The 27,348-nt window shown below is 40.6% G+C and overlaps 1 protein-coding gene across 1 annotated transcript in view; it reads left to right on the forward strand.

Moving 5' to 3' along the window:
* Positions 1-27,348, forward strand: part of cspg4 (chondroitin sulfate proteoglycan 4) — a 69,907-nt gene that overhangs the window by 16,632 nt on the left and 25,927 nt on the right. Inside the window, exons 2-3 of the mRNA XM_019276661.1 lie at positions 20,908-21,071; positions 22,874-26,431. Of these exons, the coding sequence (XP_019132206.1) occupies positions 20,908-21,071; positions 22,874-26,431 (3,722 nt within the window). The remainder of the gene's footprint in view (positions 1-20,907; positions 21,072-22,873; positions 26,432-27,348) is intronic.

Here is a 27,348-nt window from a genome sequence, read left to right on the forward strand (position 1 = left end):
AAACTTTGTGTATGTCTTAGTTTAACTACAGCTTCTCATTGTACATGACTGTTGTGGTTAGTGTCGCCACATCAGACAACTGAAGCAGTTAAAAATAAAACACATTATTAAGGTCTTATGAATCTGCTGACGCGCAGAAAGTGACGCTATTGGAAACAAGACCAACGCCCTGACACTACTCCAAGGCGTTCTGAAACAGCGGATCAGAAACCTCCAGAAGGAGCTCTTTTCCCCAAAATACATCTTCTGCTACTCACCAGCAAATCCCCTCCTCCCACTGGGTACATTGCGTACTTTCTCTTTGAGTCTTTCTTTCCATTTGTCCTTTCCTTTTTGCTGCACTTAGTCAAGTGTCGGTTGGAGCAGATTTTTGAGGACACAAAGACTCCCTTTTACAGTAGCCATTTGAAAAATAACTTTTTGTGCCATTTGTTTGGTTTGCTTTTTTTGGGGAGGCGGTTTCCTCCTCAGCCCGGATTGGATGGCCTCTCCCTTTTGCAACAGAGTCGCCCTGCAGCTTATAAATGTTTAAAAAAGAGCGTTCTTTTCTCTGCTCCAAAACCACCTCAAAGCTTGGCAAAGTTAAAGGACAAACGCAGTAAAAACGTAGCAAACACATTCCATGTCATCAGTGCCGGTTGTGCCTGTAAGTTTGTGTGTTTGTGAACTAAATCCACGTGTGTATGTGTGCAGTTTAGTTTTCCAAAGTTCTGTCAACTCGCTGCACGTCTCACAGTTTATGTTTGTCCACCACACCCTGTGTGTTTGCTTTTCATGTGGCAGAGCCATGAATGTTGCTATACTCTCCATATGGCAGGTATGGATAGTGATGAGCACTTCAGAGATAAGGAATTTTGCAGCACCGTGCTGTAGCAACACCCGGCTTCACGTTCACATCATTAGGCACCTTCACGCCAGGGAGCAACTAGTGTTAACTGCAGATCACATGTCTTGCTCAAAGGCACCTCATTTTTAGTGGGAGGAAACCGACATTATTCAACCCCCGGCTCATCTGGGGATTCAAAGTGACATCCCTGCAGTCATAAACCCTCCTCCATAACCTTCACGCCACTAGCACATGCATATGCTTTCGCTTAATCAGGAGGTCCTTTATCTGCGTGGAAGGCTGTGCGTTTGCGCCTGTTTTCCCTCAGTGGATTGAACCAAGCGTGTCTGTGGCTCATTGGGAAGATTCTGCGAGAGCAGGAAATGGGGATCCTTGTGTGTTTATATGTGCTTGTATATCCATATCTGAAGACAGATGGATGAGTCATACATTTTAAGCTTTCATTTTCGTCGTTGCCAACATATTCTAGTTCCATTATTTTATTTTTAGCCATATTTACGTCCTTTGTTGTCCTGTAAAAAAAAATTGCTTGCCAAAAATATGGTTCACAAATAAACTAAATGTAGATTTTTCTCAATAATATAAATTATTCTGTATTTGGTGAAAGCAGTCATGTTCTCTTTGAGTGCTGTGCATACACACAGCCACAAAAACCCTTGTCAGTATATCGGTATATATAAAGTTACTGTGCAGTCGGCATTAGAAGTTATAAACAGTACATCAATCGCAGCATGGCCAAATATAGTATATACAGGAACTTGAGAATTATCAGTGCCGGATCCAGCACCACACCCTTTGTATGACTCAAAGAAAGGAAACAAAATGTCATGCAGCTCCGACAGAACTGCTGACCAAACTGCATTAAATGTGTCTCGTATGTCTGAGAAAGACGCATCCACAGCCAGCCATTCGCAGCAATGGCTTGTTAACCGATAATTATGCTGCCATTGTGGCATGAGCACTTGCACATTATTCAATTAACTCGAATGCAAACTATCTCTGCAGGTGGGTAGCCAATATTCACAAGTGTGATGCAGCTGTGAATCTGAGAGATGTTGTTCTCGTCACAAATAATAAGAATAATTTTCATAATGAAGCCAGGCTGGTGACTTGACCTTTTTTTTTTTTTTTTCTGCCTCTTCAACTTCGTCAACACATGTTGCTTTGCCTCAAACAGCAGTGTGTGTGTGCAAGCTGTCTATTCAAACTCAGTGGTTTTGAATTTGTCAGAAAACTAACCATCTCATGATCCTTCAAAGTCTGTTAAAAACTGAACCATGTGAACATTTGTCACATCAAACCAGCCATGAGGAGTCTCTTAGCCTTTTGTCTTTTTGGTTAGGCTTTTGCTTGTTATTAAGTCTAGGTTAAGTTTGGGTGCGAGCGGCTCAGTGGCAGACAAATTAGTTCAAAGGGAGCGAGCGAGTGGAATCAAAGCAAGAAAGGCAGCACACAGCAAAAGAGACAGAAATGATATCACCCACACACATGATGGAAAAACTGCTAATGAGTCTTTATGAATGTCTGACCCTAATAAGAGTATAATCGCATTGCGAGCTGTGAAAGCATGTGTTCACCCATTAGTAAAAGGAACACACTTCTCAGTGTCTCTGATTAGTCCACGAAGCTCCTGACAGAGCCGTTAGCATGGGCGCTCGAGAATGTATTTAAATCCAGAGGAATTTTTAATTACACTCAGATAGATTTCAAGTGGGTTAGCTTGTGTTGTTTTGGATGGTAAATTAACAGTTTTGTAAGCTGTTTTCATTTCATCCTCAAACTCAAACAGGAGTAATCGAGTAGACAACAACTCCGTGTGAACTTCTGTGATGTCAGCAACATTTCTAATCATATTAAAATGAAGATGTAGAGCTTTAAATAGTTGAATGCAGTCTCTATTTCACAAAGACTGACATCTGTTTGACATTTCATCTGTTTAGATTCAAGTCTTTTGTACGCTGATTGACTGGTTGGTTGTGTGATTTTAACAGTCTCTGCTCCTCTCTGTTTCCTAGACACATTTGTCTTTGGGAAAAACAGTAAAATATTTCATTTTTACTCTTTGAATTAAAAAGAAATAAGAATCTAATGAGAAAACATCTAATTTAATTCATTAAATGTTAGAAATGTAACGGATGTTGAAGTAATCAGGTTTTCACAGGAAACATGTTGCCAGCTTGACAGATCATCCAGATCTGTGACGTACACCAAAAGCTAATCCTCAGATTTATGATTATCATATCCCATGGCTTGGAATTTGATCTCCCTGTGAGGTATGAGATGTAATATATGCATGCTAACCATGTAACCATGTAGCATATCACTTCGCACACATATTGACATTATGCCAGGTTTGCTCACTTTAGTGGTTAAGCACCGGTGAACACATCTGCAGAAGGTTTGTACTGAAGGAGACCTCCTGTCCCATTTTTAGCCCGTTATTTACAGGTGAAGGTATATCAACAGAAAGAGGATGGAAAAGTTTAATCTTCACAAACTCCTCCGCCTCCCAAAAAAGAGCCAGATGGAACATATGTACGATGATTCACCTTTTTTTTTGGGAAAAGGTTCAAGCAGTTTTATGCAGCCAACATTCAAGTAACAACTAATGAATCACAATGAACGTCGCAAACAAAGGTGTACAAGGAGAATATCTGGAGGAGGTCAAGAGAATGTGTAAAATTCAAGAAGACTGAAGTTCTGTAAACCCAAATAGTTGGGGCAACATTGTCCTGACTTTTGGATGTTTCCCATGATTGAGCCTGGGATCACATTTTTTACACAGATTAAAACACTCCTCTGTCTGCTGGGAAAAGGATTTTAAAGGCACTTGAGTTTATTTCAACACTCATTTACTCTGTGATAGTCCTTTATACACACACATTGTGATCATGAGCTGAGGAAGTTGAAAAGTCATACATCAATAGACACTGATTAGAGTGAATCAGTGTGAAATCTGTGTATTGTTTAAAGCTACATTAGGCAAGTTGTAACTCCGTGTTAAAATCCAAATTTCTTATTGAGCTGAGGAATATCAGCAACTGCAGCAGTGAAATTAAGATGCTGGAAACTTTTCTCTGCCCAGGGATAAACACATGGATGCACTGTCTGTGCCATCGCCCATGGTTCTGAAAGGACATTTTAAAGTTTGGAGCACTACAATTAATTTCTATGAGTCACAAGAGTTAAATTTGAGGAACAATGAAGGAACCAGGGTGGAGCGTCTGACATTATGAGTCCTAAATAAAACTGTGGTTCTTAGTGGAATCCTGTAAAGCCTGTCAATCAAAGCAACACAATCCGCAACCATACCTTCCACTCATTCTGATATCATCCTAATAATAAGATGACAAACCAGAGGGCATGGAATTAACAACTGTGGAAAAACCTGTATTGTTATATGAGTGCATTTCTAAAGAAGGCTCCTCGTTAATTTTCTGCATAAGACTCCTTAAGTAAGATTTATCTCTGATGGTTGTCACCTGACTGAAACTTAAAAGCAAAATACAAACAGTGAACAGTGCTGCGAAATCAGTCTGAAACATTAAGTCATTGGCCTATATATATCTATCCATTTCCCAGATTTACTCTTGCCCGGTGTCTTCTTGCTCGCTCACTTTCTCTTCTTAGCGTCCTCTTTCAGCTTCACCTTTGGTCGCTCTTCACGGGCTATTATGTCCATAGAGGCTGCTGAACTGCTTGCCTGCTCACCCTAAAACAATTATTTAATTGACAATTTATTCGTTACATTTAAAACATCCTTTGTTATCATTTGCAGCTGCTAGTCAATAGTCAAAGTCTACATAGCTTTAAATGTAAATGTTACATCAGAGAATTATAATTAAATTAAATTTCACTACTCAAAGGTGACACAGTGCATACACAGTTCTATATAACTGACCTGACATGTGGTCAGGGTGCCAGTGACTGCCAAATGACATCATGTTGAGCACATGTTCATAAACCATTAGAAGGGAAATGGTGAAGGTGAAACATAGAACATTTGCTCCAGAAAAAGACTATTATCCTTAATGGCACCATCATGACATACTTTCATTCATCCACAGGGAGCAGGGCCAGAGAAGTAGACTATTTAATGCATTCATTTACATATTTTAAACAAGGTACACAATTTGTTCTTAGTACGCTTGATGATAATATGATACATTTTATGACCTCATGTGCATGTAACAAACTTTTCAATATGCTGAAATTACACTTTCATATTGCTTCTCTGCAATAAGCTCTACTGCCTAACAAACTGTAACTGTCAACAGCATCGCGTTTCACAACTTCTCATGTCAGGCCAAACAGGAGTAGGACCAAATGAATGTAAAAACAAAAAGACGAAAACATGTGAGGACAATGATGATGAAAGATAAGGACAGTAAAAGAGATAAAAGCAATAAAAAGACACATTTGAATATAAATTAATACAAAATAAAAACAATGAAAGCAATTAAAAAAGCAATAAAAAGACGACGTGACAATAAAGCAAGTCTATAAAAATGGGTTTTAAGAGGTGAAGTCAGTGATTCTAGGAGCCTTATCTCCTCAGGCAGCCCTCCTGATGACAAACGCACGATCACCTTTAGATTTAAGCCTCGAGTGTGAACGGCCCCACCTGAGGATCTAAGGCTGCCAGCTGGCTCATAGGGGGTCAACATTTCTGCTATATAGCTTGGCGCAACACCCAGCTTTAAACATGAAGTAAAATCTATTAAGCAGGGAGCCAGTGGAGAGAAGCCAGGATTGAAGTAATGTGATTTCGTCTGTTAACTTGATCCTTAGTTTAAAACAAGTCAGTCAGAGACAGTGTCCAACTCACAGCCAAAGTTAGCTAGTTAGCTACAGCTAATTCAAATCAAATAGGACTGTTAATATAGATCTTCTTTTTCTCCCTCTCTAAACTCAGTCGCAGCAGATATCTGTCCACCATGAGCCGGGTTCTGCTCGAGGTTTCTGCCTATTAGGAAGTTTTTCCTTGTCACAGTCGTCAAGTGCTTGCTCATGATGGGAATTGTTGGGTGTCTGTAAATAACAATATAAAGAAAATGATTTAAATTAAATTCAAATATTATTTATATTGTATCAAATTATAACATAAGTTATCTAATGACACTTCCTATATAGAACAAGTCTTGACTGACTCTTTATCCTCCATATATCTGTATAGCTGTGTTAAGAAACAATATTACAGATTTGAATTACAGACTCAAACTTATGTTAAACCTTTCGTGGAATCAATATTTGGACTTAGCAACTGTCTGGAACCCTCGGGTCTGTATTTGTTTTTTCTTCACCACGTCAAAGTTTACAATGGCTGCCTCTATCAGCTTCTGTTTTCTGCTACAGACTTTCGTGAAGGCAAGCATTGATTTTAGTCATGGGCTTTGCTTTTAGACAGTGACTCTGTCTCAACTGAGCTTTCGCCTCTAGCAGTGAATAAGAAACATATTCCTCACTTCCCCTTGCAGCACCGTTACCCAGCCTGGTTGATGATCTCTCTCTCTCATTGACACTGTGTTTCAACATAGTACTCTTCCGAAAACCCCAGATTCATCAAAGTCTGACAGCCTTGTCAATATTCTCCACACAAAGTGTGCAAAAAGCCATCGAGCTCCTCAACGAGATGAACAAATGTGTTCATAAATCTAAACACAGCCGTGGAGCTGTCAGCATTGTATGTAAAACTATGTGTAGCAATGTGTGAATTATGCACAAAATCTGCGCGAGCCATCTGTGCCCATGGCATGTCATATACCATCAAATTACTCACCCACGTGTGGCACTTTCATCAGTACACGTAATTGTGCTGTGGGAAGATTTAACATTTGTCTTCCTGATGATCGATGAAAGCTCACGAGATGCAGTAGAGCTGGATTAGCAGGTACATTCTAACCTAGTTTACACAAGTATGAAGAACATGCGCTCTGAAACACAAACCAGGTGAATTTTAATGGATGCCATGATAGTTTATTGATGAAACAGCCTTGAGACACAAAGGACTTGAGACAGCTGAGGAATGGATTTCGCTGAATGGTAAAATTGTCTTCTGAAAGCAGATGTGGGACAGATTCTGGTTAGCTTCTGTTCCACTTTTGTAACTTTATATACTGTAAGCTGTCTCTCCAAAATGCTGAAACATGTTCCTGTTTGTTGTTATTTTAACATTGTAACCCAATCCTGAAGGTGCAGGAGTTGAGTAGTTACTTGACTTGTTTCTTGGGGTGTAGTGAAACCGAAGTAAACTCAGTTTAACCACCTCTTTGCCATGAGGCTTTTGACCTATTTTAGTGCCCCACCTGCCAGTCAGATATGAAATGGATTTCTGCATTGAGAAATCCAGGAGCCCTGAAATAACTTGCTTGATAGACACATCATTGAGGTGTGAACATTTACAGCTACTTCTCTACTGTACATGGTCACCAACATAGTTGTGTTCTCCCTTTTGAGATCATGTTGGCTTCATGGCTTCTAAACATAGATGAAGGTTACATTCAGCTGTCACAGATGATTAGTCCTTGTATGCAGTTTTCTGGGAATTTAAACAGATCTTTGATTGTGGTAGAATAATTTCACTTTCAGGACACACATCTCCATACATCAGTCCTGTAGTTAAGAAGCAGTCAACCTCCAACAATAGCTGTACTGATCTGCTGTCATCCTCAAGGTGGGTGGTACAGCACAGGAGTGAGTTTGATTCTCCACAGTCATCACAGCAATACATATGGTCCTTTTAAACACGGTGATGAGCATTTAGTTGAATCAGCCATGCACATTTGTGGGTTACACAAAGGAAGATTATGAGCAACTTCTCTCCAATGCAATGAAGAAATAACTGTAATCAGTCAGAGGCAATGAGGTGCATTACTTGTAATTACATCTGTTGGATACACAGAGAAGTTGTTGGAACAACAGCCCATTCAAACTCCCTGCTCTTGTTATTATCTAAATGCAAATTGGATGTAATAAGGACCTTGTCTGTCTAAGTTCTGTGCCAACTTACAGGAGCAGCAAAAAGAAAAAAAGGATGTCTGCTGTCGCTCTCTGTTTTTCACTCTGGGTATTTCTCTGATTTTTTTTTTTTTTTTTTTTTTTTTGTCAGGAGAATGCTTCTGAGTTTTTCTACGTCTTTTTCATCTGAACATTTTGTGAACAAATTTTTGCTATGTTTTTTTGTGGTTCCTGTCTTTAAGGCATCCCTGAGGTGAGGTTCAGCAGACTATGATGCACACAAACTCGTGGCACTCTGGCTCCCAATGTGACTCATGACCCTTGTCACAAGTTATCCTTTCTCTCAGGACTTTCACACATTAACTCAGACAGACTGCGTCTCTGCCAGACAAAAATTACACCATTGGTTCTTGGTTCCAACGCTTAGGAAGATCTATGTTCATGTTTTCCTCATGAGTGACTCTTTATCAGAATCAGAATCAGAAATACTTTAATAATCCCAGGGGGAAATTATTGTTATTATTATTAATATTGTTGTTATTGTTAATGTTATATTATTGATTATGGTCATGCGAATAATGACTGCCCTGACATAATTTCTTTAATGTCTTTGTATGCAACCACAACCTCTTGCTGTAGGTAGGGGCAGATCATTTGACAAACCACCTTTAACATTGAAGAACATGAAAATTGTTTCACCTGCCTAAATATAACCAAATGTAACATTCCTACTATCTCATTATAACTCCAGTTTATCTAACAACACATTGGTGTGGGTGGTGTTTCCTGAGATTTGCCTTGCTGATCTCTCTTCTTACTTTCCTGTCTGTTTTAAGTGGTCAAATAAAGTCATAAATGCCCCCACAAAGAATGTGGTCCTTGTTACACAGTATTTGCACCTTCCTGCCTCATAACAAAAACTTTCCCACCCTGCTTTAATCCAGCAAACTCATAGCCAAGATGGACAGTTCTGTCTCAAATGTTGCAAAGTATAAGTGGATAAAGTGCTTCCAGGTGAAGTCATGGCTTGCAGCTATATTGGAGGTATTTAGACCTTAGAGTAAAAGAGGTTAATGCTTTTGTGTGGTCTTTGAAGGGAAACAAATATCTACTGAATTTATCAGCAACTGCAAAGCTTTTGTTTTGAAAACTATGACAGATGGCTGTAAAGAAAAATTGTTTCTTTTTTTTACCAGCAAGGTGAAGGTTGGTGCAGCCCTCGTAGATTACACAGTTGGACTTTTGCTGCATCTGTACACAGCAGAGCTGTCAAAGGGCATGAGTTATGTACTGTAAATGGTGGCTTATGTTAGAGGATGCATGTTGCCATGACGTCCCTCTAGGCCTCTGCGGTGTGCAGAGTGGCCACTGTCACTGAGTGATTTGGCAGAGACGTGCTTTGTTTCCCCTTGGGGCAATTTTGTCACCACATGTTTAAAACATTATGAAAGATGTGGCATGCGTGTTTAGTCCCAACAAAACCAGTGTTTACGTTTAATTTTTCTATGTTGAAGTCTCATACACCATGTGTAGGCAGGAATGACTTCACAAGTCAGATGGCACAATTTGTCTTTGGATTGAGAAAATTGAGATGTGAAAGAAGGCAAAGAGCAGTGATTGTTATTTCCTCATAACCACTTGCTAAGATGTTCTGTTTTTGTTGAAGTTGAGTTCAAGGCTAGATAAGATTGAATTAATACTGATAATTCTTTGCTTTTTCAGAGAAACAATTCAGTGAGTTTTGTTGATGCATCAACATTGATTCAATGTTGATTCAAAGCAGATTGTTGGTCTGCTATCTGGGTTACCTCCCATTGTATTGTCAGCTTCCAGGTGTGTGTGTGTGTAACTGTGTGCAGCAGGGCGTTCCTGGAAAAGGCATTCACGCTCAGTGAATCTTCTCTGTTTCAACAAAGGTCAAATAAACAAAATCTAAATGTTCACACTGGAGCTCATCTCCACTTGTGCTACTGACTTCCTTTTCAAATAATCATTCCTGTTTGAGCCATGTAATAACTCATGTCACTGCCAGAACAAAAAATAAACTCATATGAAACTCAAACTCGCATAGATTCAAACTTGAAATGGAAATCAAATCAAATTTGTTTATAGTGAAGACGAGAGAGAAAAGAGCCTTTTTCAAGTTCAGTTCCCCAAAGGGGTTCTCCCCATGTATACCACTTACCACCATTTTCCACTTGAAACCAGTGCTATCCATCTTCAAGTCAGTAGTTTAATAATGAGACTAAATAATCCAAATTGTGGAAAATGGAATGGATGTATAAGTTGGAGCTAGAACATTGAAGAACTGTTTTAAGTTGTTTCACAGCATTCCTGGGCTTTCCATGTAATACGCTGTTTATTTTGTGCTGAAATCGGCGGGCAGAGGACGAGTGAGAGTAGGATAGAGGGGCGGGAAAGAGAAGTGGTGGGAGAAGGGGGTGGTGGTGGTTGGAGAATGCTCCTCACTTCTTCTCCTGGATTCGAATTGAGCTATTGTAGGGAGAAAAGTGGCTGGATGGGCTGGGTGGAGCAGGGCGGGTTCTCCCCAATGGTTGCCTGGTGGAAAACAGTTGTGTGAATGGCGGGACATGGTGGGCTGACTCTGCCAGCGGGCAAAGGAGGAATGACTGTTAAGTTTTGAGACGTGTAATTCGTCATGGAGAGAGTGAGAGAGTGTGTGTGCTCATGGACACTAATATGTGCATGGGTGAGTGTGGGTGTTTATGTTTGCACCGTGTACTTCTGTCTTTGGGTGTGTGCACTGGAATGGTTTAGAGTAACATCGGTTGATGGAAGGGTTTGTGAGCCAGCATCTGGATAACCTAAATTCAGCTGAGTTAATGGTGGGGGGGGGGGTTCTCCAGAGTTTGGGGGAAGAGTTTAGAGGGTGAGGCGAGGAAAGGGGGGGTTCAGTCTGAGCTGAAGAGGGTCAGTCTGGTGGTGTGTGCCTTCAGCTGGTTCTCATTATGGGGCTAATGTGACGCTCTGATCTCAAACACACACTGACTTTGCAGACCCAGGTTAAAGCCGGATATGGGTTTTGGGAGGCCCCTTCACAGCAGCTTCTGTATCACAGTTTCCCTGCTCGGAGCAAGCTGGGGGCCTCAGCAAATTTGGTCATGGAAAAGTATGTGGCAATGAAACTGATGGGGGTCTCCAGACGTAATACTTTTGTGAAACTTGACTTCAAATTCTAAGTTTTATTGCTAAATAAATCAATTTTGGGATTTTTTTTTTTTGTTCAGTAGACCTTGGCAGACAAAGTGCTGGCCTGGCCATTGGGATACTTGGGGTTAGGGTCTTGCTTATGGACATGTGGATACGCGAATCAAGGTGTCAAACCACCAATCATGTGATTAATGGATAGCTCACTCTACCTCCTGAGCCACAGCCACCGCATGAATGAAAGAAAACATCTGTCTGTTTCTCAAAGTAAAGTCCCAAAGTAATAATAATGTAGTATCCATACCAAAACTTATAGTATACATCCATTCATCTATTTTTGGTGACCAGGTCATGAGGTGATGGGCCTACTCCAGCTGACATGGAGACACACCAGCTGGACAAGTCACTGATTCATCACAGGGCTGACTATTGTATACATGAAATCAATAAATAGCATCTATCATTTTTGATCAATGAAACCCTCAACAGAGACAAAGACAAGAATGGACAATCATAGAAATAAAAGGAAGAGAGAGTCAATTAATTTATGAGATCAGTCTGGGAAATATTTGGATTCTCTACAGAAGACAGATCCAACATAAACCTGATTTTATCAAGTGTTCCCCTGCACAGGACCCCAGCTGAGTGAGGTTTCTCAGGGTCCAGGTCTTAAATCTCTTCCCCTGTGCTGACATTTAAGTGGAATGATTTATGACAGTGAGCTGCTACTCAGCAAAGTGTTCTCCAGCCCACTGAAAAGCCAATGTCATACTGATAATTAGCGGTGGAGTGACTGATGCCTGCACTCACACTCATAACTGCAGTCATAAGGGCACTCTGAGTGAAGGCTGAATGGGCCTATTGATGTGTCAGAAATGACTGTTTCAGTGATTGAGACAGAACTGAAAAAGAATCATCATGAGAGCAAACATGCAGACATACCTTTTCAAAGAGAGCAAACCATGGTGCTGCCAAGTGCTCTCCACTCATTCATTCTTAAAATTGTGACAATCTCCAGAATGTCTCAAAACGTTCTCAATAGTGTGCAAAAGCACACCAGTCATATGTATGATGGAAACATTAAAACTCACAGAATAACAGAAACCTCAAGGGTGCAGTACGCTGACGTTAAGTGAAGTACCAGGAATAGTCGAGGGGTGTGTGCGTCACAACACAAGGACAGACAGTAAGAATGTGTGACTGCTTATGAAAAAAGTCAAAACTAAAGGAAATCAGTCTATCAAATGTTTGTGCGCTCTTCAATACTCATAATGATGGATGAGTTTGACAGTTTGGGGAATTTACTTGTTGGCTTTGATGAGAAGATGAGTATCTCTCTAAGTTTGGAGCCTGACGGATTAGCTTAGCTAACTGCCTTAGAGCTGTTCTCCAGGAAATAGAGTATTTACATTGCTGTTACTGTTACTATTATAACAGAAGTTATCTGGTGACACTTTCCATGTAGAGCAGGTCTAGACTGTACTCTTTATACTATTATTTTTAGAGACCCAGCAATTCCCACTATGAGCAAGCACTTGGCAACAATGGCAAGAGAATACTTTTGAGCTTTACAGGTGTTGGTAGATGTGTTTGAACTTTAAACATAGATAGGCTAGCTATGTTCCCAGCCCTACAGGTACAGTAATGCACATGCATGAGTGTGGTATAGATGCTCTCATCTAACTCCCATTCATTTGAAGGTTTGTACTGTAACTTGGCAACTGCAGTTTAGTTTAGGTATGTGACACATTTCTACAAAATGTCAATGTCATTGTGCCATCCTTGACATTCTGTAGATTGGATAACTGTAATTTTTTCAAATGGATTCCATCAGAAACATATCAATGCCATACCATGCCTGCAGTATTATCAATGTCTTGATACCACTGATACCTGATATCATTCAGTGTGTTCCAAATATTCAATGCTTTGCTTACAATTGCTACATATGCTGCCTCCGTTGGAGCCTAGCTGCCTATAAGGCAGTGATAGCGTGACATACTGTAAGGAAGTATATCCATGTTGCAGTAAAACAAATGATTGTTCCTATGAGTTAAGGAGCCAGGTATGAACATTTTAGAGCCACATTTCAAGGCTATGGATGGTATTTGATGCACAAAAGATGGAATCATTGAATCATTAGCTAAGATTCCATCCAAGTCCATCAGAATCAGAATCAGAAAAGGCTTTATTTCCAAGTACGTTTTTTACACATACAAGGAATTTGTTTTGGTATTGTTGGTGCATGTCAAACATTATCGAGAAGAAAAGAAAGTAGTAAGAAAATCAAGTATTAAAAATATAACAATAGAAATATATATATACAGTATGTTTTAAAAGTAAAGCAGTACAGCTGAGTAAGTACAGTCAATGTGCAAATGTTCACAGTATGCAGAGTATTTTAAATATGCAAATATACAACAAAACAGGAAAGTCCGAGCTGAGCGTTAATGTGACGCATAAAGCTGTGAATGCAATGTCAATGTGATGTAACTGCTGAAGTCAAAGGTCAATGTTGAGATCAGGAGGGAAGAGTGTTGAGGAGCCTCTGATATCTTATGCTGGATTATTTATTAACGCTTGATCAAGGAGAATTAGAGACTCTGTCAAAGTTCATCAGAAGTGCCTGAGTCGGTCTCACATTCTGCCCAACTCGTGCAGGTGGATAGATTTTAAACCCAAAGATAACACCACAAATACTAGACGCCCAGAATTAGTCAAAGAGAATGTCTTTACCCATGCAGGTTTTATTGTCAGCAGATTCTATATATATTCCATATTGTGTGTTGTAATATATACAGATTGCAGATTGGAACGTCAACAGCAAGCTATCTATTATGTCTAGGAAGGCAGCAATAGGTCTCTTCGACCCTGGCCACCACAGTGTTGAGATAAACTGGCACCTACTGTTCCCAATCAAAGCCAAACAATTAATACTGCCGAGGGCCTCAAGGCTCACACATGACCTCATGTAACCTAAGGATAGAAAATTCCATAACAGTAGGGGCAGAGGTGGTGTGTGAGGAGTGTCAGGGTGGGTTCCAGGCCTTGTTGATAAGGCTAGTAGTGGATGGGAAAAACTGTTCTTGTGGCGTGAGGTTTTGGTCCTGATGGACCTCAGCCTCCTGCCAGAGGGGAGTGTCTCAAAGAGTTTGTGACCGGTGTGGGAGGGATCGGCCACAATCTTCCCTGCACGCTTCAGAGTCCTGAAGGCGTACAGGTCCTGGAGCGATGGCAGCCAAGAAAATCAAGTATTAAAAATCACCTTCTCTGCAGACCGAATGACACGCATCTGCCAATATGCATACGTAGGCTTTGTGGAAACTGATGCAATCTATTTAAAGAGTGTACAGGTCATAACAAATGGGAAAAGCTCTTAAACCAAGCTGCAGAGTAGGAAAATTAGGTCTTCGAAGTGGTGGCCTAAAACAACCAACATTAAAATAATTTAGTGAAATTATCCGTACTAATCAGTATGTAGCAACAGGACACAGGACCTCTTTACACTGACATTTTGTGTTGACATTGTAAATATTAGAAACTCAACTGGCTGTACAGTACTTAACCGCTGTCTAATTTCCTCCTGCTATTACCTTGGACAGTCAGTGCTATGGAACAAAGCCAGAGCAGTCTAGCCAGTCATGCAGTGCTCTCAGTTTGTGCTTTCACCTTTAAGCTTTTTGTTATATAAAGTACTCTAGTCTGAAAATCCTTTATTGACCTTTAATTAGATTTATAGGGATACGTCCGGTGTAAAGGTGGAGAAGTACAGAACACTTTCTATGCTGCAAGATGAGAAATGTATCATTGTAAAAATCTAATGTTTAATAGACTATATACAATTTTCACTGCTATTTGGCACTGCTTTCTTCCTTCCTGTCCTCTCCCTTGACACGCTGTTCTCCTCACTTTTCACGTGGTGAGATTCCACGCAGGAATTCATTACTGGTGTGTTAAAATGTCCTTCAGCTAGGTCTATAAACAGCCTTTCTCTGGCTGATGGAAAACAGAGAATTCACAGCTATATGTATAAACAATCACTTGTTAGAATGTTTCTTGCAAAACATCGCTATTTGGCAAAAGATGGTGTGTGGGAATGGGTGTAGAGGGGGTCAGTTGAAATAGCATGAGAGGGGGGTCAGCCCTCTGATGTCACGAAGGGGGATTATTTTAACAGGACCCACCCACTGGGACCTTGGCGGTTGATGGCTTCCGTAGCTCAGCCGGGCTGACAGAGGCATGCTTTGTATTAGCTAGTCATAAACTACAGCAGAGCCCTGAGTCACTACAATGCTTCTGTTCACGGCCGTGTTTGTCTTTCGATGTTGTTAGGTGAGTGAGATCATCAGTCCAAAGTCATTATGAGCAACCAGACTTTTAGTTGAGTGCGATGAGCCAACAAACTGTGAATTCGTCACAGCCGGAATCTTGAGTTTAAGTAAAGATGTTTACCTTGTAGAGTGTCCCATTGTGCTTCTGAAGTAGTACATTATTTCTTTGTTCGCTGCTGCCGTGAAAAACAGTATTTCAGACTTAGATTAACTGAAACGCAGCCAACGTTTGATGGAAATGTTTTCCCTGGCAGCTGTGCAAGAGAGTAAACACACCGCAAAGACGAGTTCACAGTGAGTGTAAAATAGTGATTTCCAATCATTTGATTGGATGTTGTGTGGTCTTGAGCTACGCCTCTATCATCACCTCCTTATTTCCTGTTCTTGATCTCTTCTTCTTGATCCAGCAATGGAGGAAGAGAATGGCGGCAAATAAAAACACATCAATTCGTTTTTTGTTTTTTTTAATGTCAGTAGTCCTCAGCAAAACAAGCCTGCCGCCATAGAGAAAAAGGCCCTTCTTTTTTTCTACATCCATCCAAAGAAAGTTGGCTTTTCCTATTCATTCTGTTTAGAAGCCCAGCCTTTCAGACCCCCTCTCACATTAGCAGCACAAACCGAGACAACACTGAGTCTTTTACATCCTTTCCACACTTTTTCCCCTCCCTTTTCTCACAAGTCCATTTTCCAACGCTGAAATTACATTACACTGCCATTCTCCTTTCACGGGGAAAGGTCATAATTTCTTGCTGCCGCCGCCACCCCTTGTCTGTTGTGTAAGTGCGAGTTTTACAGAGAGAGTGCCTGAAAAGTTTTAATTATTGCCAGGGAAGAGGCCACCCGCTGAGGCTCCACAAGCCTATTTTTTTTAAACGTATTGTACCACTTCATAGGAGTGTCTCAGAGGGATGCAGAGGTAGATGGGGATTTGAAAGGCGACTAAAATGATGATGTGTTTGCTCTCACACTGACATAGTCTGGTCTGAGAAATGGCTCTATAAAGCCTCTAAAAGTGTGTCCCTGGTGACTTCTGAAAAGTCAGCGGGGAAGGAGGGGGTCCTTATAAAGCAGCGCTGTCAAGGTATGTAGAGTTGTGGCTCTGCTCTCTGCTGTTTAACAGTGCTGTTGTTCGCAGTATTTTCCTATACAGACTGCTGTGTTCAGAGTTAGCTCTGTAAACACGTTGCACCAAAATGATCACGTCATTTTAAGAGCAGCTAGTGTGCTGTGATTAGTGTCAGGATATAATATGTTGAAGAATAAGAATACATTGTTCTTTGCATTTATCTTATTTAACACACATCTGATTATCAAACAAAAGCTGAACTTGAAAGTTATACTTTTCCAATAATTATCAATGAACATTTGATTGACACACTAATCTACAGTGTCTAAGTGTAGTAACTACTAGCTATATGAATGTATTTTATTATTAATTAATTTTTTGCTAATTGCATAATCAAAGATTATGTTCAGTGGCAGATTATCTAAAGCATGCAGGTCAGGGTGGTGGTAGATGTGTATCATATAATCCTCAGTCGAGTGTGTGGTTCGGTTTGGCTGACAAAAGTACTTTAGATTTGAGGCAAAGATTTTTTTTTAAAGAAAAAAGAAAAAAGATTATTTTTTGGTCAGATGTTGATAAAGAAATCATGTCCTGTCTCTTAATTCAAGTCATTATTGATTTTTGTCTGAATTTAACTTAGACCATGAACTTTGTTGAAGATGTGAGATGCCTAAATGTGACTATAAGAGACATTAATCAAATATAAATAAATATAAAAATGCGCACTTTATTATGTTGACAATAAATGTAAATCAGGTGTCATTGCTTCTCTCTCAAAACATGTTTGCTGTTGCAGTCTATCCGTACATACTGTAGACGACAATGAACTGAATGAATGTGTAGTGTGTGATTTACATTTAGCACCCGTAGTGCACCGCATTACTTTAAAACTAGAAAACGAAGGCTGGCTCCTATCGTTCACTTAAAAGAGACGGCTCTTAAAACCAGCTCATTCGGGACCAACACGTCACTACACATAAAATATGTCTATTTGCAAGTAATCAATACTTTTATTTTTGAATTATCTGTGCTATATGTAAATATAATTTAGAAATTCATATATTTTGACTAATCAGTTGTTACAATTCTTGTTTTTTGTTTTGTCAACAAACAGCCATAAATCTAAAGCTATCTAATATATTATCAAATTATACAATTTTTTTTAATGCTTATTTTCATCTTATTGATCAAGCACTATTAGATTTCTGATGTACCCTCATCTGTTATAATCCATAAACTACATCCAAACTAATGTTTATCACAAGCACAAGTGCTATTGACCCTTGTGAGAGATGTAATTGCTCATTATGTTAATGACTGTGTTGCCATACGCTAAACGCCACTACACCCTTAAAACCTCTCCAATTCTATCTGTGGTTAACAACACCCTATCCCTCATGTAATTATATCCAGAGGACATTATGCCCTGTTGTAGTAGGCACAGCCCAGCAAAGGAAACAAATGACCAACATAACCACTATATATAGCCAAGCTAACCATAGTTTAACCATGGGGTTGCGCAAGTAGCTGGTTTGTTTGGATTCTAAGACAGCGTTACCATGGTAAGACTGTTTTTGAGGAACACACACTGGATATCATTGCTGCTGCTTCTGCAGAACATTTTAACATATTATTCAAAACAGTGTGGACTTCATGTGATTTCAGTATCTTCTTTGGTGACCTGCATAATCAGGACTTAAAAAATCAGCATCTCAAAGTGTGTGTCTGTCTGGCATGTCTTCACATGAACTGAGCTGACTGATTTATCCGCAACAGACAAGTCACAGGACACAGAGTCATCTGAATGTCTCGATCTTCCTGCACTTGTGGTCAGCATGTCTCTCTTCCCCATCGCTTTTCCGGACATGTGTCGCTAGACTGAGACCAAAAGAGGATGGAGAAAAGGAGGAGGAGGAGGAGGAAAGGGAAAGAGAGACAACAGGGTAATTCATTCAGTCATCTGTGAAAGAAAGGAAGACCCAGTTTCCTCTGAGCATTATAAATACAAGCGTAGTCAGTCATCAAATTATAGCCATCTGCATTGGACTTAGACCAGGATTCTGCTTGATGCACAATAAGGTAGTGTGAGAAGGGGTGTGGTAGCTAAAGGGGATCAGAGACTGTCCTCTTAGGTGGTTCAAACCTCCACACAAAGACTGACACCAAGCGTGGCAGCAGCTTCACAGCTCCAGCATGCACTCTTAAGGCACAAGGATGATCCTTTACACATAATGATGCCTTGTCACCCCAGCTACTGTAGATCCCGTTTACACCCAGTCCTGAGTGGTATGTTACGGTGGAAACAGGAAACTTATGATGCGCATTCTCATTCTCCAAAGGCCTTCGTGTTTATGTTAGTCTCTCATGCTGGAGGTTTGACTCCCTTTTTGCATACCTGTTAGACACAAGTGAGGGCGCAGAGACAAAAGAAGTGTCACAGAGCAGGTCATTTACACAGATAGCATATTGAAAATGTGCTTTTCCAACATGAAGCCTATTCTCTGCCTGAGCTTTACACAGCTTAGCCAAGGAACTAATGAATTCCAGGTACAGTGCAGAGAGTAAAGCTATTGTGTGTATCATTAGAAAATGTGCTCTTTTTTCCTGAAGGCAACAGCAGCAAGCTGAATTTGAACCAGAAAATCCCCAGGCAGAATTGTCTTGGCATCGCTCTCTCCCTCAGCTTTTTATCCCCATGCTCAGTGAACAATCCAACAAAAGCTCAGGTTTAAGAACCATGGAGCTCATTGCGATTTTCTTTGTTAATGCAATTGCCTGTAAGAAAAGATTCTGTTCCCCCATTTTCAGCCTGAAGGCTCCCGTGCAATTAGCACTATTCTTTCATTTGGAATACCTTAGCCTTACCAAAAACTCTCTGAACTGTACCCTGATAGCCTCTGGCACAGTCTGGAACTAACTAACGACCATACCCGGCAAAAAGTGACATTTGGAGAATAAGTAATTCTGATAAGACGAATAACATTTTAATTTTTGTGTTGAAGTAGGGAAAAAAATCTTCCTTTGTTCACTTCAGTTAATTTGTTTTTATTCGCAAAATATGGATTCATAAATTTCAACATGTGACAAAGCCATGATAAGAATGATATGAGAATGTCTTTGGCTGCAGGAGACCGATACTGTAGGAGTGTATAATGGATAGTCTGTGTGTATTTGGCCCTGCACTGAGACCGTTCATCACCGACTTTGTTCATGACAGAGCAGCCTTGGAAGCAAGAGCAAATGCCTCTTAGTGAAATCACAAAACCACGGGCACAAATAAATGGCTTTGCTTTTTGTCCTTGCTGACATCAAAATGATTGTCTTTGTTCACATTTCCAGTGTTTGTCGCAGGTTTGGGATGGAGGGGTTCCTTCACGGGACGAGAAAAGAAAGGACAAATGTACCCCTTCAGTGTTTTGAAGTTGGCATGATATTAATGTTGATGCAATACAGACACAAGCTGACCTTTTAGAGGCACACACACACATTTTCTCTCACACACCTTCAACACCCAGTCTTGAGGAAATAGTTTTCCCATTTATAGCTATGAATATGAATGTTTAGTATTGTATTTTAAGACTCACTCGTGTCTGAGAACTTTTATGAGATCTTATGAGAGTCTTACAACATGGCAGCAAGCCCACCGTCTTTAAAGGCTACTGTTGTTGTTGGGAATATTTTGGTCCTCATGATCTCATAGGAATGTTCTAACTTTGACACAGCAATGTCTCTTTCTGCTTCACTATTGTGTCATCAGAAAACTGATGTGGGTGGCTAATGGAAAGCCCCCTTTCTATATCGGTTGGCTAAGGCCATGGAAAAACCATGCTGAAGAATCAGGGTCTTGGAGGTGGTCCAGTTTAATTTCAGAGCATGTGCATTGGGAAATAATTGACTTCCTCCACAGTTTACATTTTGTCAAGAGCCCCGGAGAGCACAGTCCAAGGCAGGTGGCTGAATTTGCATATCATTGGAAATGAGGCAGTTCAAGCCTGGGAAATCCTGCACCCAAAGACTCTATATGCCCGGAAAGCTCCGCAGGGGTAATGACTGATGTCTCAGTGAGAGAATCCCTTTGAGGCTGGAGGAGCTCCTCTTCAGCCAGGAGCAGCTGGAGGATGCCTGATAATATAGAAATCAATCCAGAGCTAGATATATGCTTTAAGGCAAGACACAGAAAAACGCTCATCTAATTGGATTCTCCAAATTTACCCATTCGAATTCACAATGTTGTTGTCCAGCACTTGTAGGACGGGTGCCGGTGTCTTTTTGTGCTATCCCAGTGTAGTGAGTGATGTTGCCATCGTGTAGAAAATATAAAATGCAAATTGTTAAGTCAGCCTTTTTAATTTTTTCTTCTAGAATTTTGTGATTTTCTTGTCTAAATGGCAAAAAAGAGGCAGTTTTGTCTTGATTCAAAAGTGCACAGTCAACGAAAATATGTGCTTGTGTGAAAATCACTGACTGCTGCAGGTCTGTCGTACGCCTTTGATGCCTCCTTAACTTTAAATGCTATGTCCTACTTCCCCTCTTTACAGAATCCTACTTTGGGGACAGCTACTGCAGTATACAAGCCTTCCAAGATGTCTCCACCTTCCAACTGTCACTACGGATCAAGACGAGTCGGCGAAGTGGGCTGCTGTTACTGGCTGCAGGAATGGAGGACTACCTGTTCCTGGAGCTCCAAAATGGAAAAGTACAGGTACGTAAATAGTAAACCAGCTGTGGAGGACAATGAAATATTTACCGTAAAATAACCACTAAAGAATTGTTCATTTAAACTGTTAAAGGTTGCATCACAAAATAGTTTAGTACACCAGAGATTAGTAATAATAATAGCTAAAAATAGCTATTTTAGCATTACCAGCAGCACTATTTTGAAGCAGGAGCAGATGTGTCAGTGTTAGTTTTATGAGACAGTGTCAAGTGTTGTGTTGGTGCAAGCTTTCCACACGGCAAAGGGAAGGGCCTCACTCACTCTTTAAAACCAGACGCCCAACCTTTTAACTGAAATATTTTAACAGTGCACGCTCATACAACTACCTGGGTCACAAATCACAATCAGCGGAGCAAACTTTCTGCCACACATGCCACATAATGTCTATAACTAAACTAAACACTTGACCCAGTAAACAAAGAAAAAGTTCAACCAATGGGCTCAAACACCGCCAGGTCATGACCATAGAGGCAAGCAATCACAAATGCTTACCAGCATTCCTTTTAGAGTTTTAGAGACCTTTTCCTTGCCCGTTTCTCCATAAAAGCAGCTGCGGAGCCTCGCACACAGCGGAAAGGTTTGGTGTCCACCTGAGGACACTTGGAGTTACCTCTGCAACAATGTCACTGCTTCAGTATGAAGAGAAACACTTTATTTATATAATTAGACATTTTCATAATTACTTTTAATTACTTTTAATGCAGTGTTCTTCTGTTGTGTTCTCCAGTGAAGAAGTGAGATAAAAATGGCATTGTTATCAATTCAGTTGGGTAATAACCTATTGATTCATTCTCAGCTATAATCCCAAAAAGATCACATAGGTTGTAAAGACTGCTACTTTAAATGATGTTTCTGGCAGCCTTTCTGCTTCAGGACATGCATGTGACACATTTGATGGGTGCCACTCTGAAAACAACCTAAATTGATTAGATTCTCCTGCTGTCCTCTGCAGTTGTCAAATTGGAATGAGAAGCATAACATTTCAATATCCATAATTAATCGCTTCGGAAAGCAGCAGAATTAGCATCAGGTGTGCTATCACGGCATTCATAGCGATTCATGTTTTTCTCTGGAAGGACATATCTGCATTTTCAATTAGATGAATTCTCAGGGTATGTGTAATGGTAAGAGTTACTGTTACCTGTCTTCTTCATTGTGTTTTTCCAAGTGATATGAGACGCACTTGTTATGACCCAGCTTTGTGACCTTGGTCATTCTTGGGAGTGGGGAAAGAGGAGAGCGTCTTTTTCTTGTTATGTTCGGTTCCCCTAGGCCAGACGTAACACACTGAACATTTAGACTCAGGCTTTTTTTTTTTGGCCTTTTTTCAAGCTTTATTTTGATTGAGACAGCTTAAAGACTGACAGGAATGTGGGGAGAGAGAGATGGGGAATGACATGCAGGAAAAAGCCACAGGTCGGATTTGAACCCTGAGCTTCCGCAGCGAGGACTGAGCCTTTGCACATGGGGCGGCTGCTCCACCAACTGAGCTAAACGCCGCCCCAGCAAGTTCATTTTTAAAAGTGATCACATGAGGAGGTTGTAGATGCACTGCTTAGATCGTAAATGTTATATTCTAATAAAATAAAGCTTACATTTAAGTGGTTTGTGAATCAGTGAATTAGCTCTTTGGTAAGTGAGAGGATCCAGGAATGTAATGTAATGACTACACCAATCAAATATACAAGAATACAGTAAATATCCCATATGCCACAATATATCTTTACGAAATATAGTTTTTAATAAGCAGGTTTTAAATTAAATAAAATGTTTTTGTTTTCCCATAGGCACGGATGAACATGGGGGCTGGTGAGGTGACACTGACCTCATCCCAAGGAGTACAACTGAATAACCTTCTGGATCACAAAATCTCACTCACACTGCAAGATGACAAACTTACCATGACCGTTGATGATCTCTTCCCAACATATGTTCCAGTGAATGATGACGGGGAAGAGCTCAATATTGACCAGGGTATTTGGCTTGGAGGAACAGGAGACCTGGATACTCCTTACCTTAGCAATGCCATTCCCCCTTTCCGTGGCTGCATGACTCAAGTCAAATTTGAGTCCCATCAGTTCGATATTCTCAGCACAGCCTTTAAACAATGCCATGACACAAAAGAATCCTGTAGCAGCGAGTTTGAGGCTGGCGATGGGGAGGCGACTAGTTTCAGCACTCCTGATTCCTTTGTGTCCTTCCCCACCTGGAGCGGGGTTAGTGGTGCACCAAGGGTCCTGGAGGTCTTAATGAAAACCACCATTGAGGATGCATTGCTTGTTTTCCACCCTGGCCGAGAGTCAGACTTCATTGCTGTCGGTGTTGTGAAAGGCTATGTCAAAGGTATGCTGGACCTCGGCAATGGCGTAAAGGTGCTGGATAATACCCAGGTGCAGCTGGATGATGATCAGTGGCACAGAGTTAAGGTCCAGGTCGGTCCGGATTCTTTTGTCATTAACGTCGATAGCCAGTCCTCATCACTCCCTCTTGACTCATCTCAAAAATTGGACTTGGTTGGAAACTTGTATTTAGGAGGCATTCAGGGGAAAATGAAGGATGTCTTTCGTGAGAGTGGGTCCTTAAATCATGTAGAGGACATAATGACAGCAGAATCCTTCATTGGTTGCTTGGGTGAAATAAAAGTAAATCAGAAGGATAGAAGCCTGCTGGACGCTTTAGTGACCAAAGATGTTCATGTTAAATGTGAAGGAGAGGACTATGACTACTCAAGTTACTATGACGTAGATGCAACTACATCTCCAACATCCCCACCTGTTCGAATCCGGTATGTTGATATGGACTTCAATGAACAGCATTGTAACCCAACAGACGACACACCAGAGATATTCAGAAATGTAAGAAAACTTCTTGATGTCACCCTAATGTTTGTGTCTGAAGGTGGGGAAGGTTTTCTTGATCTCAGCATCCTAAGCCCTACATTTGACCTCAGTGCTGCAGGAATACGCCAGTCCGATATAATCTTTACTCTCCATAATGAACCTGCATATGGCTTGCTCGATATTAATACTAACACAAAACGGACAAAAAAGTTCACTCTTCTGGATGTTGCCAATAATAAAATTAAGTATATGCATGATGGACATGAGAGGCATGCAGATCAAATCATGTTAGAGGTGACTGCTCACAGTAGCAGCTATCTTCCAGAATGTTTAAAAACTTCTCATGAGTATGTCATCCCAGTTGAAATTATTCCTGTCAATGATATACCACAGCTTGGTGGAGGAGAAATCACCATCACAGAAAATGGCAGGACTCGCCTGAGTCCCAGCCTTATTAAAATCATGGATTCTGACACCCGCTGTGATGAATTTGTAGTAACTGTAACCTCTGCGCCTTCCATGGAAGTTGGTTACTTAGAAAATGGTCAGCAGCCAGGAAGAAGCATCTCAGAGTTCACTTGCAGGGAGTTAAAAGATGGAAACATCTATTTTGTACACAGAGGTGGAAGTTCTGCTGGAATTACCCTGGAAGTGTCTGATGGACAATCAGTGAGTCATTCAACTACTTTTAAGTTATCTGTAACAACGCCACATGTAACTATTGTCACCAACACTGGACTTCTTTTGTCTCAAGGAAGCAATGCATCTATAGGTGTTCAAAATCTGGCTGTCCTCGCTCATCCTCGTAATGGAGATATTATGTACAACATCACACAACCTCTGATATTTGGAGAATTACGGAAAATGACAAGGGATGGGATGTACAAGCAGGTTACAACTTTCCATCAATCTGATCTGGATCAAGACCACCTTAGATATATCAGTACAGACTCTAGGGACCAGGAAGATGTTGTGGTTGAACTGATTCAGTTTGACGTCCACTTGGGACAGTTTTCTCTCTGGAACAACACCTTCTTAGTAAAGATCATGCCTGCACAAGTGAAAATTTCTAAACTTGTCGTATTTGAGATGCAGGCCAGTGAAGAGCAAACAATCGGAGTCGCAGAGCTTCAAGCTGAAGTAAATGGGAAAAACCCAGATCCACAAACTATAAAATACATCCTTATCAAGCCGCCAACACTTGGTAGTCTCCAGTTGTTTGACAGAGAGTTGGCTGAGGGTGACATCTTCACACAGAAGGACATTTCGGACAGTAATCTTAGCTACAAGATACGTGTGCAAAGAGCCGTGGATAGTATAGACCAGTTCCAGTTCAGAGTCTTTGCTGATGATCAGTACTCCCCTCTATACACCTTCCCTATTAACATTCTCGCCAATGCAGATGCCCCTGTTTTGACCAATGAGAACCTGGTTGTCTTGCAGGGTGGTGAACATACTATTAACAAAAATTATCTGTGGATGCAGTCTCCAGGTCATATGGATTTTGTGTACCAGGTCACAAAAGAGCCAAAGTATGGCCGACTGATAAGGGATTCCCCACCCGGGCAGCCTAGATTTGAGGGGGCCATAAGGGTATTCAGCAATGAAGACCTCCAGCTTGACAGGCTTATTTACAAGCACGATGGCTCGAAGACAAGCAGTGATGAATTCCATTTTTCAACATCTGATCAAGCAGCTGAAAGCACAAATCAGCAAACAGTAAATGGTATTTTCAGAATTTCTATTAAATCCAAAAACGAGCATGCTCCTGTCAGGGTTGTGGATAAAGTCTTCAATGTAGTCCGCCATGGTCAGCGTCTGCTAACAACTGATGTGATCCAGTTTAAGGATGAAGACTCAGGTTTTAATGACACCCAAATAGTCTACGCTCGTGAGGGAATTCTATCAGGCAATATTGTCTCAACATCTAATCCCTCACAGCCTCTTTTCCGTTTCACACAAGCCGATCTGAGAGATAAGAAGATCCTCTTCATTCACCACGGAGCAGACCGGGAACGCTTCTCACTGCAGGTGTCAGATGGCTTCCACAAGACCACCACACTCCTTCAGATTCAGGCAAGTGAGCCCTACTTGCGAGTAGTAAACAACACAATCATTGTCATAGACCATGGAAGCACTAAGACCCTTAACACCACCTTGTTGAGCGCCAACTCCAACATGGACATCAGAGACGACAGTGAGATCAAGTTCCAGGTCACATCTCCACCCAGTGACGGCAGGATTATTGTGAGTGGGATTGAGGCTTCAGTGTTCACCCAGAAAGACCTGAAGAAGGGTGTTGTGTCATATGAGCATAATTATGAGAGTCTGAGGTCCAAGGACTCCTTCAGCTTCACTGTCCAAGCAAGAGGACATTCTGATGAGGGCACATTCAGGATTAAGATATTCAAGCAAGGTTACCTCTCTGAGCCTGAAGTGAGAACCAATGAGGTCATCATTTCCTATCAGGGAGAGCATACCATCATCAACCAGGATAATCTCAAGGTAATGTTTACTGGCTCTTACAATCTCTACAATATGTTGAGTAAAACTGACCTTTTTTAACTTACTGGTAGATTTTTATATTGTTTCTTGAGCTACACAAATCTGCTAACTAATTAATTTTCTTTGGGGACCTTTAATCTATGAAGCACACATTTTATGTTTTTATTCAGCAAGACAGGATTTAATGTTTATATAATCTGGCAGTGATTATGTGACTGAACATTCTTTTTGTATTTTTCAAGCTTATTCTGGCTTTATGAAATACTTTCACATGATTAATTTAAACATGTTGCGCTGTTTTGTAACCCTGTCTCTAATCTACGCTACAACCACATGAAAGGAGTGCTAAATATGACTGTATAGTTGCTGCTTTTAATCTAGTTTATGTACTAAATTACAGTCTATTAAGTGCGGAAAACGTAGTACTAAGTATCCCCTGAGGAACTTCCTGAAGCCCACTGTAATTTATAAGATGAGCCTGCCTGCACTTCATCTTGAACGCAATTAATGAGGTTTAAATTGTCGGTTCATTCACAACACATTGTCTGTGTATACATATATATATATATATATATCGTCATTTTTAAAATGATGAGCGACATTTTTTTTTAAGTGAAATATTCTTTCTTTTAAACTTTAATTTCACCATAGCGCACACATTTTAAATCAGCAGTATCGACTGGAGAATAACCTAGACACATACTACTAAAATATGTATTGAACAAAGCCTTGACAGAATGGCCTTTGCAAGAGCTGAAATATTGACTCGGCTCCTGGGAGCTTTTCCAGTGTGTGTGTTCTTACTGTGAAATGTAAAGTAGTATGATCTTCTGAAATATTGTCAAATGCAAGCCTGATTCCCAAACACTGAGACTCCAGAGTTTATTAAATCTACTCAAAGTGGGATGGCCATAAAT

The sequence above is a fragment of the Larimichthys crocea genome, chromosome XVI, assembly GCF_000972845.2.
Source record: "Larimichthys crocea isolate SSNF chromosome XVI, L_crocea_2.0, whole genome shotgun sequence".
NCBI lineage: Eukaryota > Metazoa > Chordata > Actinopteri > Sciaenidae > Larimichthys > Larimichthys crocea.